General features: G+C 33.4%; 1 protein-coding gene across 3 annotated transcripts; it reads right to left on the bottom strand.

Moving 5' to 3' along the window:
- Window positions 1–530: 530 nt before the first annotated feature.
- Window positions 531–15,120, bottom strand: LOC120126291 (probable E3 ubiquitin-protein ligase RHC1A). Of its 3 annotated transcripts, none has more exons than XM_039144515.1 (2): window positions 15,114–15,120; window positions 531–1,643 (listed from the first exon to the last, which is right to left on the bottom strand). In XM_039144515.1, the coding sequence occupies exon 2, from the start codon at window positions 1,621–1,623 to the stop codon at window positions 709–711; it is 915 nt and encodes a 304-aa protein (XP_039000446.1). In that variant the 5' UTR covers window positions 1,624–1,643; window positions 15,114–15,120; the 3' UTR covers window positions 531–708. The 3 variants fall into 3 exon arrangements, with proteins under 3 accessions (XP_039000446.1, XP_039000444.1, XP_039000445.1); XM_039144513.1 differs by lacking the exon at window positions 15,114–15,120 and adding an exon at window positions 2,343–2,439; XM_039144514.1 differs by lacking the exon at window positions 15,114–15,120 and adding an exon at window positions 2,273–2,357.
- Between the last annotated feature and the right edge of the window lie 1,153 nt (window positions 15,121–16,273).

Raw genomic sequence — 16,273 nt, 5'->3', positions numbered from 1 at the left:
TCAATGGTTGAAAAGTGCAATGCTAAAAAAAATAAAATTGTTTAAAAGTTCAATGATAAAATTGATACTCTTAAAATTTAGTGTTTAAAACAACGTCAGTTTAGGCATCAGAACAACCGTACTAAAACAACATCGTTTTAATGTAACAAACCACTTCAACAATCGTTAACCATGTCATTTTCCATTTACCGATTTAACGATGGTCTGATATAGTCAAATATAAAATTAAAATTCAGTGTTATGATAATAAAATAGAAAGATCAATATTATAATTATAAAATTGAAAGTTTAATAATATAAAAGCCTCTGGACAAAATTCAATAGTATCTAAAATAGTTTTCCCTAACTTTAAATACATTCAATTGAGTCACTGAAATTACATGTTCTCCAAAAATAATAATTACGTCATAATAATAATATTAAATTTAGGGTGAAAATGATGTTTGATATATAAAAAGTATTCAATTGAGTCCATAATATTAGAAATTATATTCGGTTAACCAATGTGATCACATGGACACCTGTAACCTCACAAATACATACTTTATTCAAATATGAAAGACCAGAGATTAGTTTGAACATACGAGATAGTACCCTGCCACGTTGCAAGATTTATCTAGTTAACATTTTGTTCGATGACGAAATTGAGCTCAGATCACTTTTACACAATACAACACAAAGAAAAACAACCTACTTGATGCACACAACTCAGTCAAACGGCCATCCACTATAGCCCATCGAATGATAATGATTGTTCTCGTGCACACCAGAAGGGCTGCTTCCAGCACCTTCATTATGGCTACGGCTATGGTTAGAGCTTGAGCTAGAATTCGAGGAACGGAACGGCCATATGGAAGACCATGGATTCCGTCTGCTCTCCCTTCCACTGGAGGTAGTTCCACTTTGACCATTTGAACGGCTGCTGCCCGGTCCTTGCGGTTGCAATTCTTGTCGACAAACAGGACAAGAGTTGTGCTGCTCCAGCCATGGGATGATGCAATCTGAATGATACATATGATTGCATGCCATTTGTCTTGCTTCAGACCCCAGCTCGAATTTTTCTTTGCAAACAGGACACTGCAAATCGGAGTGAAGATGCCTCCGAGTTATCTTAACAGTGGGCATTGCGTCAATCAAAGACTGGGATGCCGGGGGAGGCCCCCTCCGACCATTAGCCGAGAGCCGTTCAAACAGTTCTTCTAATCCAGGGCCTATAAAATGATTTCCAGCATTTCCTTGTCTAAAACCAATTCCAGGAGCCCCGTTGAAAAGAGCTTCAATCCCACCAGCCCCAGACAATCTAAAAGGGATTTGACCACCAAAAATCAACAAAGGACCAAGTGCTGCATCATGCTCAGGAACTGAAGCTGCTCTTCCCCTGACGTTATGGTTAAAATTTCTGTCGGCCAATTGCTGCCTCATGAAGACCGAAAAAACATCCAGGAGACCAAATCTCTGGTCCCGATCTTCTTCGCCGAAAAAACCCATAGGACCTATATGCATCATATCGTCTAATTCTTGAACAAATCCCCCACCACAGTAGCAGCAAACTGCATCACGCCCTTGAAGGAGGACTGGACGCCTGCATCTATAACACCAATGGGTGTTTCTTCCAGTTGACATGGCCTTCTCGTCCAAAAAATCTGAAAAGAAAAAACCCTCTCACATACTTCAAATTAGCAAAAAAATTTCATCACCACGGATAACAATATGCAAAGTGAACATTATTAATGGTTTCCAAGAACAATATGATTTTCATTCCTTCAATTTTATTTCTCACTTGAAGGATACAAGCAAATTCCTAAGATATTAAGCACTACAACAAACAAATATCAAGATCCAGTAATATTAGAAGCAAAAAAGAATGAAATTGTGATCTCTCCCCCCCCCTCCTCAAAAAAAACTATTCTCATTAATATTAACTTCATCCAAACAATACCAAATTCTCTATAATTCAAGGCATAGAAACAAGATTGATTGTCCATTCCATAAAGCCGTCATTGAATAATACCAAGAAAAAAAAGGACCAACAATTAAACACAAATACATATTCCCTAATCAGAGCTCCATCCAAACAAAGTTCAAGAAGGCGGAGGAAAAGAAAAAGGGGTTTCCTTTTTCAATTTCGATCTTCTAATTCTGCAAATCTCACTCTTTCAATAAATTCTTCAACACGTACAATGAAAACTCAAGAAACTAAGAAAACAAACGAGAAGAAGAAGAAGAAGCCATCCTAAAAGACAATATTTGATGAGGTTAAAGCCATGAATACCTTCTTTAGCCGAAATTGATCAGATCCGACGAAGAAAAACACGAGAGGCAAGAGAATCAAAGGAACCTACCTGGAGGAGTTTCCCCAAAAGAGAGTGATGAGAGTGTAACAGAGAATCGCACGGTGATTTTTGTAAAATGATCCACCAATGGAGAGGAAGGACATCGTCTTATCCGGAATTAACACTCCAGACTGGGCTTACGCTAAGCCTACTTGGGCTGTCATAAAGCTGGGGAAGGTTCTCCCACCATAAAATAAAGGTAAACTAAACAGTTGGTCACTACCGTTTACGTAAGTTTTCATTTCTCCACTGAAATGTTAAAAATAATAAATTGATCACTAACATTATCAATTAATTATAAAATAATCACTTAATGTTACCGGACGTGATATAAAACACAATTGACGCATTAATTACTGATATGAACGAGATTGATTGGGTTGAAAGCCACGTTGGAGACCAACATCTTCCCCTTTAAATAAGAACCCAATCCCTGAACTTAAATTATGAATTTTCATTTCACATCTCTTCTTTAAAATATATATAAGTCAGCGTCTTCCCGAAACCTGTCTCGAGGACCATTGGTAAGGACAATATTAATAATCATCTTAGGCTAATATTTTATGTTTCAAATTATGTAATCGTTTTCAGAGAAAAGAATAAGCAAAGCTTCCATCTGTACATCTGTTGGCACTAAATACCCAACCTCTTCCAGTGTAAAACGACACCGTATGAGTGAGAAACATACAATACCTCCAATTAACAAACCAAAACAAAAAGGGAGGGAAACGGAAGAGAAGCTTGCCTGCATAGCACATAGTCCGGCACGTGGTTCTGACAGACTTCACGAAGAGTTGAAGAATTGGGTAAGCAGAAGAGAGGTTTATTCGATAGTTTTTCCGATAAACAAAGGAGATTGGGGCACGGCTTTCTTGGTTGAAGGAAACGGAAAACCCTAGGTTTTGAGTACGGCGCCGTTTTAGGTATAGAGAGGCTACGTAGCTGAATTTGAAGAAGCCATTTTCGTTTTTCTTTTCTTCAATGAAGGCCAAGGGAATTTGAATGAAGAGTATCAGACCAAAATATTTTATATATCATCCACAGTTCGGATGGGAATTTGAAAAAACTGAGAAAAGTAGAAAGGCAAGCAGAGTTGAAGATGATGGCCATGGCTTTCAACCCAGTTAACCCCATTCATGTCATTGATTAATGCAACCAGTGTGTTTTTCATCACGTCTGTTACTGTAAGTTAATGTTAAGTGGTCAATTTTATAACTAATCGATAATATTAATAATTGATTTATTATTTATAAAATTTCAGTGGAGAAAACGAAAATTTATCTAAATATTAGTGACCAACATTATAGTTTACCCTAAAATAATTGAGTTTAATAAAAATTTCATGCTTTTTTATTAGACCAACGAGTTTAAATAAATATGAATCGATAATTATTTATTTACTTTTAAATCTATTTTTTAAATTTTTAATTAATCTATATTAATTACAAGTGATAGTGTATATTCTAAACTTATCATAGGCTTAATATTAAAATAAGTGCCCAAATTATATTTTTTCTTAAAAATGTATCTAAATAATTTTTTAACTCGTCTCGGTACCTAACGTTTTTTCCCTTACCATTTTAGGTGCCTAACAATTTCTTTATTACCATTTAAGTGTCCAAGTGTTAATCGCCGATAAAAAATCTCATTAAGTGACATTATATTTCAAGAATTTTGAGAATGTTATTTTTTAAATTTAAAAAATTGCACAATTCCAATGCCCCAACCCTCACCCCTAGGGGTGTAAACGAGCCAAGTCGAACTCGAGTATTGTTGAACTCAACTCGAACTCGAAAACTTTAAACATAGGCTCGACTCGACTCGAAAACTCGTGAGCTAAAAATTATGAAGCTCAGCTCGAACTCGAAATATATTATTGAAACTCGACTCGAACTCGAAAAGACTCAAACTCGAAAAGGCTCGAACTCAAAAAAAATTTAGGAGCTCGATTGAAGCTCGATTTTGAGCTTGATTCAAGCTCGAACTCAAACTCGAATTTTAACCTACAAAAAACTTATATTACATTTAAAATATATAAATAATTTTCCCTTTAATCAACCATCACCAATACATTATAATATGAATGTATGAACTATAAAAAATCTAAAATAAAAATAAAAATACAATTACAAGAAATTTAGGATAATTAATATAAGCTTTGAAGTTTTTAAACTTCAAATGTATTGAAAGTTTACAAAATATGGCAACAAAATGGAAATTTATTTAATTTACCCTTACATACAAAAGGTGGAAATAAAATCTAGACCACATGCTACTTCAACCATTTATTTAATAATATTCATTTACTTTCAAATAACTCAAAGCAGAAATGAGAATGATCCTGATGAATTTTTTATCTACTTTTCACAATCTTGTGTTATTCTTGATAATACATTCTTTAACCGATCTAGGAATAAAAAAATTAGGAAAATGCATAAATGAGAAGTGAACACATAATTTAAAGACAAATCATTTGATATATAAATTTCCAGTGTATTGAATGAAAACTAACTTACAATTAAGAGATTCAGTTGAAGTGTTTGCACTTGAATTCATGTTTTGCAGACCAAATGTTTCAAATATATAATGGAAAAACAACTCAAATAATTGGCATATGCCCTGCAACAATGTACTGAATCTGAAAAAATAATTTAGAGGGAAAAGGAAAAATAGTGTTCAGATTGTATGCGCATCTGAGAACGTAGAGCTTAGGAAAAGAGCGGTTTAACCAGTACACACCTTAAAAAACAATGATACATCATCCATTTGATAACCAAACCGAACAAAAATGAACCGGTGAGAAGGCAACCATGACTTGTTTGTAGAGGCTTGAAACAAATAAAATAATTTAATGATAATACGTTTTGAGGTTATCATATATGAAAAAAACAATGCATAAATCATCTAGAAAGTTGAAATCAATGACTTCATACATGCATCAGGTATCAAGAACAAGGGACAGAGAATAAATAACTGACAGTTAAATAGCATTCTTCTTTAAACTCCTGGCAAACTCCTAACAAGAGCGAATACAACTTTTGAAGGAATATTTATTTAAAGATAAACAAAGTCATAAACTCATAAACAAACTCACTAGAGGGGAAAGGTATTGTTCGGTCGTGGGAGGTATATGTGAGCAACGAGGAAACTGTAATGGTCAGTTTTTAAGTGGCAATTAACCACTGGGAAAAAGATAATCACATACAAAAAAAAGAGGAATGAGCCGAGGGACAGCAGCGATTAACCAAGAAAACAGAAGCATAAAAAACCGTCCCCATTGATTCTTTTTACAAGAATAGAAAAACATAAGGAAGGAATTTGTATTGTATTTTCCTGCTATTTGAGGATCAAAAGAAACAGAGAAGCATTTTTTTTTCATCGAACCCAAGCAATACACAAAATCAAAAGGGTATTTTTTTTAGTTTCTATTCTCCGTTGCTTTCTTAATTTTCTTGTGTATGCATATGTTTTGAATCTAAACCAAGTCAAAGGCATAAAGGAGATAGCTTAAACGTTTACCTTAGTTGTAGTTCATCCCGCTTTGCCTCCTAGCCGTTTGAGCCTCACTGTCAAAATAAGGGGTTGTGTTAGTCAAAAATAAGTTCATTATAAAATAAGAAAAGGTGGGTCTTGATAGTTTACCATGCAGTGCGTCGGAGTTTAGAGTCGAACTAGTCGACCTTGGAAGTTGGGGGTTGTTATATGCAGTCTTAGTGTTTGGGGGTTTTAAAATAGTGAAGATAAGAGAGTTTAGGGTCAGCTAGGCTCGTGTTTGGGTTAACCAGCCGTCGCTAATGGCGGTCGGAGTGCTTGGTTTTGAGTTTTCACGGTGACATTGCTAGTGATGGGGATAGGGTTCTGTTTTCATGGTGGCTGAGGGTTTTGAGAGGGTTTCCGCTGAACCTTCAAGCTGATAACTAGGGCCATTATTCATTTTAATCTTTATTGAGATGTTCGCTTTATTCAAGAGACTAATGTGTACAAAGCAATAAGCAGTGAAAGACAACAGATATCATAGCAAAATATATCTAAGTGTCACTATCTCATAGACAATGCCAAACCATGTTAAAATATCTAGGGAAAGAGAAATGACTGTACATACCTTCAAATCCCCAATCACAGCTTTGAGTTGCTCATTCTCATTCATTAGCTTTGCAATTTCATCAGCTTTTGCCTGAAAATGAAATAAATTGAAACTCGAAATTCAAGAACCATAAAACTTTAACAAGAAAGGATAATAATAAAACAAGATTTTATTTCTTTTGTGCCACACATATTGGACACATGTAGCATAAGACACCATGATAAAATGCATAAATAAATAGTAAAATTCATGGCCAAATAAATCAGAGGAATATAAGCAACCCTTCTAAAGAAAAGTTAAAAATATAACAACAATTTTAAAAATTAGTTATTAAAAATATTATCATTAGAAATATATTAAATATTTGTTATTAGATAAATAATTTTTTATTCAAAAATATTTTTTAACCATTTCAATTTTTCTATTGTTTGGCTGTTTTTTTTTATTTTTTTATTTTATTTTTCTACGTTGGCAAGTACTTATGCAGTAAAAAGTTAAAAAGAAAAGAAAAAAAATCAACCAAACACGTGTAATCTAACATGTGCTTAATTAAATGAGCTTTTATTTTTCTTTTAGTAATATACAATGTAACAATTGGACTTGGGTTGGTTAATTAAAAAAATTAAAATTTGAGGGTAGTTGTATTATAGAATTATTAATATATTTTTAAAATTTTATAATTGTCAATAATGTATTTTTAATATATTTTTAATAATGTAATTTTAAAAAATCTCAAAATTATAATCTAACATTTTCTCGAGCTGCTCACGAGCTTTTCGAGACGAATATCGAGTAGCTCGTTTTGGCTCGTTAAGAACTCGAGTCGAGCTCGAGCTCGAGTCGAGTCCATTCGATCCGAGTATTTATCGAGCCTTGATCGAGTCGATCTCGAGTAATTTGCGATATGACTCGTTTCATTTACAACCTCACCCCACCACATTCCCCCTCCCCTTCGCTGTGCTCTCCTCATCAAGCCCTTCGCCAGTGTGCTCTCCCCATCATCCCATGCTTCAATTAATTATATGTTGGGTTGAATTTAATAATAAATTTGGGATTATGGTTAGGGATTTGGATATTAAGGATTTGCGTTTAGGAATTTATAAATTTAGGTGGATTTGGTGTTCGGTCGATTGCAAAAGTATGAGGAGTTTTGTTTATGGGTGGTTGAGCCGTCACATGTCGTTGCTTGTTCGGTAGATTGACAATGTTGATGGTGGCCCGATGGTGGCAAAGTGATTAAAATTAAGGTTTTAAAAGTTTTGGTTTTTTTAAGATTTGAAAAAAATTTAGTTTTCTTCAAAAAATTATTTTAAATAAAAATTCTCAAAATTATCATAACGTGACACGTGTTATTTAAGGGTTTTTTAACGACAATTAACTTCTGGGCACCTAAAATGACAATGGAGAAAATTTTAGTCAACTAAAATAGTAACGAAAAAAAATGTTAGACAACAAGATGAGTCAAAAAAATAGATTAGGCACATATTCGAAAAAAAAATTATAGTTTAGAGACTTATTTTGGTATTAAGCCTTTATCATATTTATCTATAATATAATTTTTAATGTTTATATTTTATTATTTAAAAAAGAGATAATATTCATTTATGATTTATTTTTTTATTCATGAATTCGTTCATATTAGAAAGGGTTAATCGCCGATAACCAATATACCATGATTAGCCCATGCTCAATCTAACGATCAAGGCACCTCTAATACACGCTCCACTGTAATTATCTAGCGTAATTGTAAATTAAGATTTCTATATTATCCATACGGTTGACAACGATGTCAATTATTTATTTCAGTTATCGATTTAAATTCCTTAAAAGAAATAAATTATTTGATGAATTCGACTCACCACATCATCGATGATCTCAGTGAATGAAATATTTTATTATTACTTATTCAATTTTTAAATTTTCAATAATCGAATTCAAATAAATTCCGGATACCGAAATTAGAGATGTTAAAGATGGTTTCTATGATTTTGGAAGAGCAATCTAACACCTACTTTATGATATCTCACTAAAATTTCCTTAATCGGCTAATGGTTTTTATGAACTTTACCTTATCTGGAAACTAATTCTCCCTTTGAGCAAGCCTTTCGAAAATGGCGAGGAAATGTGGGGAAGAGTCGTTTTAAGTTGTCTCTCGTCCCAAATTAAGGATGAGTGAAAGAATTAACTTTGAATTATAATTTCATAAACTTGGCTCGATTCGAATTAACTTCGAGTTATAATTTCATAAACTTAATTTGACTAAAAAAAATTTTAAGTTCAAATTGAGTTATAAATTACAACTCGAATAACTCAAAATTTTTAGTAATTACTGAATTGGTTTTAAAGTTTAAGTAGAGTGCAGAAACTTAAAATGTTGCAGGAAGCATCATCCTAGCAAACACAACAGCTTGGCCTTACAAAATTAATTGGATCAATTACAGTCCCATAAAAGCCGATCATATCTGTTATCCTTGGCCTACAATCTTGTTAATGGTACATGATAACTGGACTAAACGTAAAATTTTATAAATATAATTAATCAAATCAAAATTTATATACTGAATTACATAATAAATTAAAGTTTATGTGTATTCTTTTTACCAAGATAATTAATTGTTTTGAAAATTAAAAGAACATTTTAAATAGTACAAACCAAATTACCACAGTGGTTAACAACAACAACAACAAACCATATTCCCATATGCAATGGGGTAAGGGGAAGATAGGGTAGTAGGCTGCCCCCAACGCCAGGTTGAGTGCAGCTTCCGTGGAAGACCTCCGGCAGTCAGAAAATTAAAAATAAAGATGAAATGCAATGCATGTATAAATAAATAAATACATAAATAAATACATAAATAAATAGATTGAACAGTCTTCATATGCAGTCTTCATATGCGCGTCTGTAATGGGAATTAATCCCTGTATATAAATCCATGCGAAAAAATCTCTGCATATAGACAGAAACGTAAGATCCAACTAAATTTAAAGAGAGGAAACCTCAAGAGAACTTAGAATAAATATTACTTTATAATAACCTTAGCTTGATAAAGAAAAGTGTTTTAATATAAACCATTGTTTTTATTCATGATTCTTAAAAAAACATGTAATTAGACTTATTGAGTGATCTCAGTAGTTAAAGGAAGCGTTGTTCTCTTGAGGTTTCAGGTTATAGTAATTGCATCTATTAGGTGAGTGTCATAACCATTTTTAGGGTGAAACAATTTTTTTATTGTTTTTAAAACAATTATGATTTTAATCTTGAAAAAATTGATGATTTTGAATTAAATTAGATAGAGTCGCCATCGACCTTTGGGTTAGGTAGGTTGAATACCTAAAATTGTATTTTTTAAAAAAACAATTTTAAGAAAAATCATTTTTAAGACAAAAAAAAAGTTGCTATGAGTCACCAAAGATTCGATTAAAACAGGTTCGGGAGTCGGTTACGCGTGAGGAATGATTAACACCCCACAACGCCCAAATCTTGGTACCTAAACAATTATACGTTGTTTAAATATTGGGAATTACAAAATTGAAAATATATTTAAATTACGATCCTTTTATTCATTTGATTTAAAAAATATGAACAGTCCTTCGATAACACACTTTGTAGTTAGGAAGTTTCCATAGATTTCCCTCACAAGTACGTTATTTTTGCAAATTTCGCAAAGACAAAATAAAACGAAATAGAATTGAAACATTGGAAAATACTTTAAATAAATAAACATAGTACCAATAAAATTATTAAATATAAAACAACATTTATGAAACAAATCCTCAAAAAGACACATTCCCATGTTTGGGAGATGTCTTCGTAAATTTCCCTCATAAATGATTATCTCCTTGGAAAATTACATATATTTAATATATTTACATGATATTTAATGAATAAAATAATAATGAAAACGTGTTATATAAATAACAAGGCACACATGCATATTTAATATAGTACAAAACATCCTTAACATATATAACATATTGCAAAATTGTTGAAAAAGGTATATTATACGTATACACATAATATAAACATATTTAATGGGAACGACTATTTATAAGGGATAGTTTATATATAAAGATACAAAGATGCTTTTATTATACGTTAAAACACAAATATACTTTTTGGTAAGGAATTGTAATATATATATATTTATAGCATAATATTTACCTATTTATTTTTTAGCTATAATATGGACATTTAAATGAGGCAATTTAAAAAAACATATCATATTAAATAAGTTATAGTGGAAAGTCAAAGAGATCATGACATGAATTAAGCAAACAAACATTTAAAAGGAATGCAAAAATCATGTATAAATATAAAGACCAAATATATGCATTGAAGAATAAATGTCATAATATTAAATAACACAAGAGAAAATAAAACATGAATTATAAACTAATATATTCAATATATAAAAAATCTCCATTTAAACAATAAAAGAACCAAAAAATAAATAGCATAGATTAAAGGACGAAATAAAATGTTAGTAATAATAAGTCAATGATAAAAAAATAAAAAATAAAGTAAAATGCCGAAATCTAAAATAAATAAACATGGGATGTAACATATTAATGATTAAATTAAAAATAAAGGACTAAAGCGTTGAAAATAAAATAAATTAAAAAGGAGAGGATTCGAGTACCCAAGCGTAAAAACACAGTAACATTACGAGGGGTTTAACATAATTTTACACATGAATTTGGTGATCGTTTTGTGAAAACAAGATAAAAGTGTAATGGCTTAAATGAGATTTTACCATTTTATATCGTATAAATACCATATTAAACCTTTTAGGTAAGAAAACCATTATTTTCTCTCAATCACAGCACCCCCCTCTTTTCTATGCTCAGCCAAGAACACTATCCGACCACCACCATCGGTGGTCGGTTCTAACCCAAGCATAAAGAACTTCAAAATACCCCCTTGACAAAGACCTAAAGCCTTGACTTGGGAACAAAACTTTTAGGAACCAAGACCCAAACTTTCAGCTATGTTTCAGCCCCCTAAACAAGATAAAGCCTTCGGCTCCGACAAGGAACACGAATGACGAAAGGTAACCTATCCTCTTTCACTCATTTCCTCTATTTTTTTTCAAAACTCACATGCATACACAAAAATAAATCTAATCTAATCTTTTTCTTATTTTTTATTATTTCAAAAAGCGAAGGTAAAAAACGTTTGCATATAAAATACCTCGGAGAGAAAAAAAGTTATTGAATCTGAAAATTTTCTTTTCTCTGTATATTGATAATTTTTAGATGATTACAAACTTTTTTGATTTTTTCTCTCTCTATTTTTTCTGTTTCCGTTTCTTCTTAATCTCTTCCTCCCCTCTTTTTTGCTCGATTCCTCTTCGATTTTATTGTTGAAATCTTCACCGAATCTCCTTGGATTCATCTGCATTTTCTTTGTTTTTGGTAGGATATTGATGGGTTAGGTATGATTTATAGATTTGCTTTTGACTTTGATACAATTTTTATTTGTTTTGTTGTTCGGTTGGCCGACATGAGTGATGATGACATTTCAACTTGCTCGGAGGTGACTCGCCTTGGTGACTCGTCGGTGGAGAGGCTGACAAGTTGAAGGCGGCGAATGCTTGTTATGTTGAAACCTTAATCTGTTTAAGGTTTTAAGATAGGTTAGATCTTGGGTTGCTAGATTTTGGGACTAGGCCTTTGGATATCTCTTTGTAACTTAGGCCCAGAAAAAAATGGTTGTTTACAGCTGCCCCTATTTGCACATTCTTGTGTTAACAAGAATAGGGAAAAGACTAAAAAACAACCAGTTTTTATCCGTTTTTTTTGCTTTATTGTTTGATTTGGGAGATGACATGGATCATACGTGCTGAAGAGTTCTAGTCGTCTAAGGGTGACAAGACTCCTACATAGTGAGAAGATCTAGTCAAGAGATGACACTGCTCATAGGTGATGAAGAGTTCTTGACCATCTTTAGGAAGGATGATAACTTGGTTTGTGATGAAGAGTTCTTGGTCATCTTTAAGAAGAGTGATAACTTGGTTCCTATGCGATGAGGACGACTAGTTATCAAAGGTTAACACAGCTCCTAAGTGATGAGGAAATTTAGTCGAGTGATGACATTACTCATACATGATGAAGAGTTCTTAGCCATCTTTAAGAATGATGATAACTTGGTTCCTACGAGATGAGCACGACTTGTTATCAAAGGTTAACACAGCTCCTACGTGAAGAGGAGATCAGGTCAGGTGATGACACAACTCATATATGATGAAGAGTTCTGGCCATCTAAAGGTGATAACACGGTTCCTATGTGATGAGGACGACTGGTTATCAAAGGTTGACACAGCTCCTACGTGATGAGGAGATCAGCTCAGGTGATGACACGGCTCATACGTGATGAGAGTTATGGTCATCTAAAGGTGATAACACAATTCCTACGTGATGAGGACGACTGGTTATCAAAGGTTGACACAGCTCCTACGTGATGAGGAGATCAGGTCAGGTGATGACACGACTCATACGTGATGAATAGTTCTGGTAATCTAAAGGTGATAACACAGTTCCTACGTGATGAGGACGACTGGTTATCAAAGGTTGACATAGCTCCTACGTGATGAGGAGATCAGGTCAGGTGATGACACGACTCATACGTGATGAAGAGTTCTGGCCATCTAAAAGTGATAACATGGTTCTTACGTGATGAGGACGGCTGATTATCTGGGGTAACATATTTCCTACACAATGAAGACAGTTGGTCATTACTGCTAATACTATGATGAATCTTGGTTATCCAGAGTTGACATGGGTCGTACGTGATGAGGAAATCTGGTCATAGCTGATGATGATTGATTCATTGATTCAATGGCGATATAGGTCTTGAAGATCCTGTAAAAATGTCATATGCCATGATTTCATGCCCTAAAGATGATCTAAATGTATGTGAGTTATCATGCATGTTTAAAGGGTTATACGTAAATCGAGACTGTCAATTGAGTTCCCTCATGCTCTTTGATTGAAACACATGAAGTTTCTTCTTTTTCCAATGTCTAGGTTATGACTGTGAATTATTTTCTTAACCTCTCGTTCATGAACTTGAATTCTATGATCCACCCTGAGAAAGTTTATCTTGCTTTGTTGATTCTTTGGCCACTAGTTAATTTTATGAGAAATTCAATCAAAATGAATGGCTTTTCTTGTTGTTCTTCTTCAAATTGGGACTTCTTTGCTTGGGAAAGGTAAGATTAGGTTAAAACTGATTTATTCAATTTAACCCTTCTTTCTCAATGATCATATTTTTGTATGTGCTCTCCGACAAACACCTGTTTTGAAATCCCCATACTCTGACACTTTTTAATGTAAAGCATAATAAACAATGTTTTTATTGATCACTGTTTTGGTGATTGTATGTAATGAATAATGAATCAAACTAAAAAATTTCATTTAAAAGAGGCAATGAGAAAGTATAATCCTTTAGGACAAGAAACATGAAGAACAAAGGAGCAAATACAATGGATATCAAATGTTGAATCACTATATTTCCTCATCCAAATCTTTCCTGAAAGTTGACACGTGTCTCAAAGATTCAGATCGTTTAAAAGATGTGTGAGTATGAGAATCTTTCCCTGGACTGTTAGGCTTTCTAGGGAATCTGTCGTCTCAAATATTGAATATTCGAGCCGCCCATTATGGATTTTCAACTCGAATCATCCTTCGGTTTCAAGACACTCATTTTAGGTTTTTATTTTGAACCCTCCTTTATTTCTTTATTTCTTTTTGTTTTCTTTTTTTCTTTTTCAAGTGTAATATCGCTTGACTGAATCAGAATTCACAGGATTAGGCAAATCTTCTCCATCTATTTCAGTCAAAATTAAAGCTCCTCCTAAAAAGGCCTTTTTTTACAACATAAGGACCTTCCTAGTTTGGCATCCACTTCCCACGAAAGTTTTTTGCATAGGGATGATCCTTTTTAGCACTAAATCACCTTCATGAAATTCTTGAGGTCTGACCTTCTTGTCATAAGCTCGCATCATTCTTTTCTGGTACATTTGTCCATGGCAAATAGCTTTCAGCATTTTATCCTCAATCAAATTTAATTGATCAAATCTACTTTGTACCCAATCAGCCTTATCAAGTTTTAATTCCATCAATACTCTCAGAGAAGGGATTTCAACCTCAATAGGTAAAACTGCTTCCATCCCATATACCAAAGAGAATGGTGTTGCCCCAGTAGATGTGCGATAAGCAAGTAACGTAAAAGGTAACTTCTCATGCCAATCTTTATATGTTTCAGTTGCTTTTGTGATGATCATCTTGATATTTTTATTCACTGCTTCTACTGCCCCATTCATTTTCGGGCGGTAAGGAGCTGAGTTATGATGTTTGATCTTCAACTTTGTGCAGACTTTCTTCATTAAATCATTATTCAGATTCAACGCATTATCTGTGATGAACCTTTCTGGTATTCCATATCTATAAATGATTTTCTTGTTTAAGAATCTGCAAACCGCTCCTTTTTTGACATTAGCATAAGAGGCAGCTTCAACCCATTTGGTGAAATAATCAATGGCCACTAAGATAAAAGGATGTCCATTTAAAGCCTTCGGTGAAATTGCTCTAATGACATCAATGCCCCACATTGAAAATGGCCACGGTGCGGTCATTACATGGAGTAGTGAAGGAGGAACATGTATTTGGTTATCATGGATCTGCATTTATGACACCTTTGAGCAAATATAATGCAATCTCCTTCCATATTAGACCAATAATATCCAAACCTCATGATTTGCCTAGCCATGGTGAATCCATTAGCATGTGTTCCACAAACTCCTTCATGTACTTCTTCAAGAATTTTCTTGGCCTCAATTTTATCCACACATCTCAAAAGCAATTGATCTTTGCTTTTTTTTTTTTTATAAAATTTCTCCGTCAAGGACATACCCCATCGCCAATCTTCTCAAAGTTTGTTTATCATTTTCAGTTACTTCGAGAGGGTAAGCACGATATTTTACATACTGGAGAATATTGTAATACCATGGGAGATCATCTTCTTCTTCTTCCTCAATATTGCAACAATGAGCCGACACTTCCCTTATACTCATTCGAATGACATCATTCGAGATTGGTCATCGGCTTTAAACATGGCTGCCAACGTAGCCAAGGCATCTGCCATTTGATTTTCGTCACAGGGAAGATAAGTGAAAGAAATTTCTTCAAACTCTTTGATCAACTCCATTACCAGGTTATTATATTCCATCAATATAGAGTATCTAGTCATTCATTCCCAGCGAAGTTGATAAATAACTAGAGCAGAATCGTCAAATACTTTCAAGCTTTTAATTTTGCGTTCAATTGCAGTTGAATACCCAGAATACATGCTTCATATTCTGCCATGTTATTTGTGCATTCAAAGGCAAGCCTACCAGTAAAAGGATAATGTTCTCCTTCTGGTGAAACTAGTATTTCCCCAATTCCATGCCCTACAACATTCGAGGCACCATCGAAGTTTATTTTCTAGGTTTCATCTTTCGGAGCATCTTTTTCCGCAGTGAATATACTTATTAAGTCCTCATTTGTGAAATTAAACTTCACTAGCTTATAGTCTTCTAATGCTCTGCTTGCTAGGAAATTGACAATAACACTTCCTGTCACCGCTTTTTGATTCATATAGACTATATCAAATTCAGACAACAACATTTGCCATCTTTCCAGTTAAAGTCGTTGACTCCATCAGGTATTTTAGTGGATCCAACCTTGATATCAACCAGGTGGTGTGATGCAACAAATATTGTCTTATCCTCTTAGTAGTCCATACTAAGGCATAACACAACTTTTCAATCGATGAATATCGAGTCTCACAGTCAGTGAATTTCTTACTAAGATA

Source organism: Hibiscus syriacus, unplaced genomic scaffold, assembly GCF_006381635.1.
Source record: "Hibiscus syriacus cultivar Baekdansim isolate YM2019G1 unplaced genomic scaffold, ASM638163v2 tig00110457_pilon, whole genome shotgun sequence".
In the NCBI taxonomy this organism is placed as follows: Eukaryota; Viridiplantae; Streptophyta; class Magnoliopsida; order Malvales; family Malvaceae; genus Hibiscus; species Hibiscus syriacus.
The sequence above is the reverse complement of the archived record's forward strand: the minus strand, read 5'-3'. Positions and strand labels throughout refer to the sequence as shown.

Coding starts and splice junctions, on each gene's coding strand:
- LOC120126291 (XM_039144515.1), bottom strand. CDS start 1,623: ATGTCAACTGGAAGAAACACCCATTGGTGTTATAGATGCAGGCGTCCA.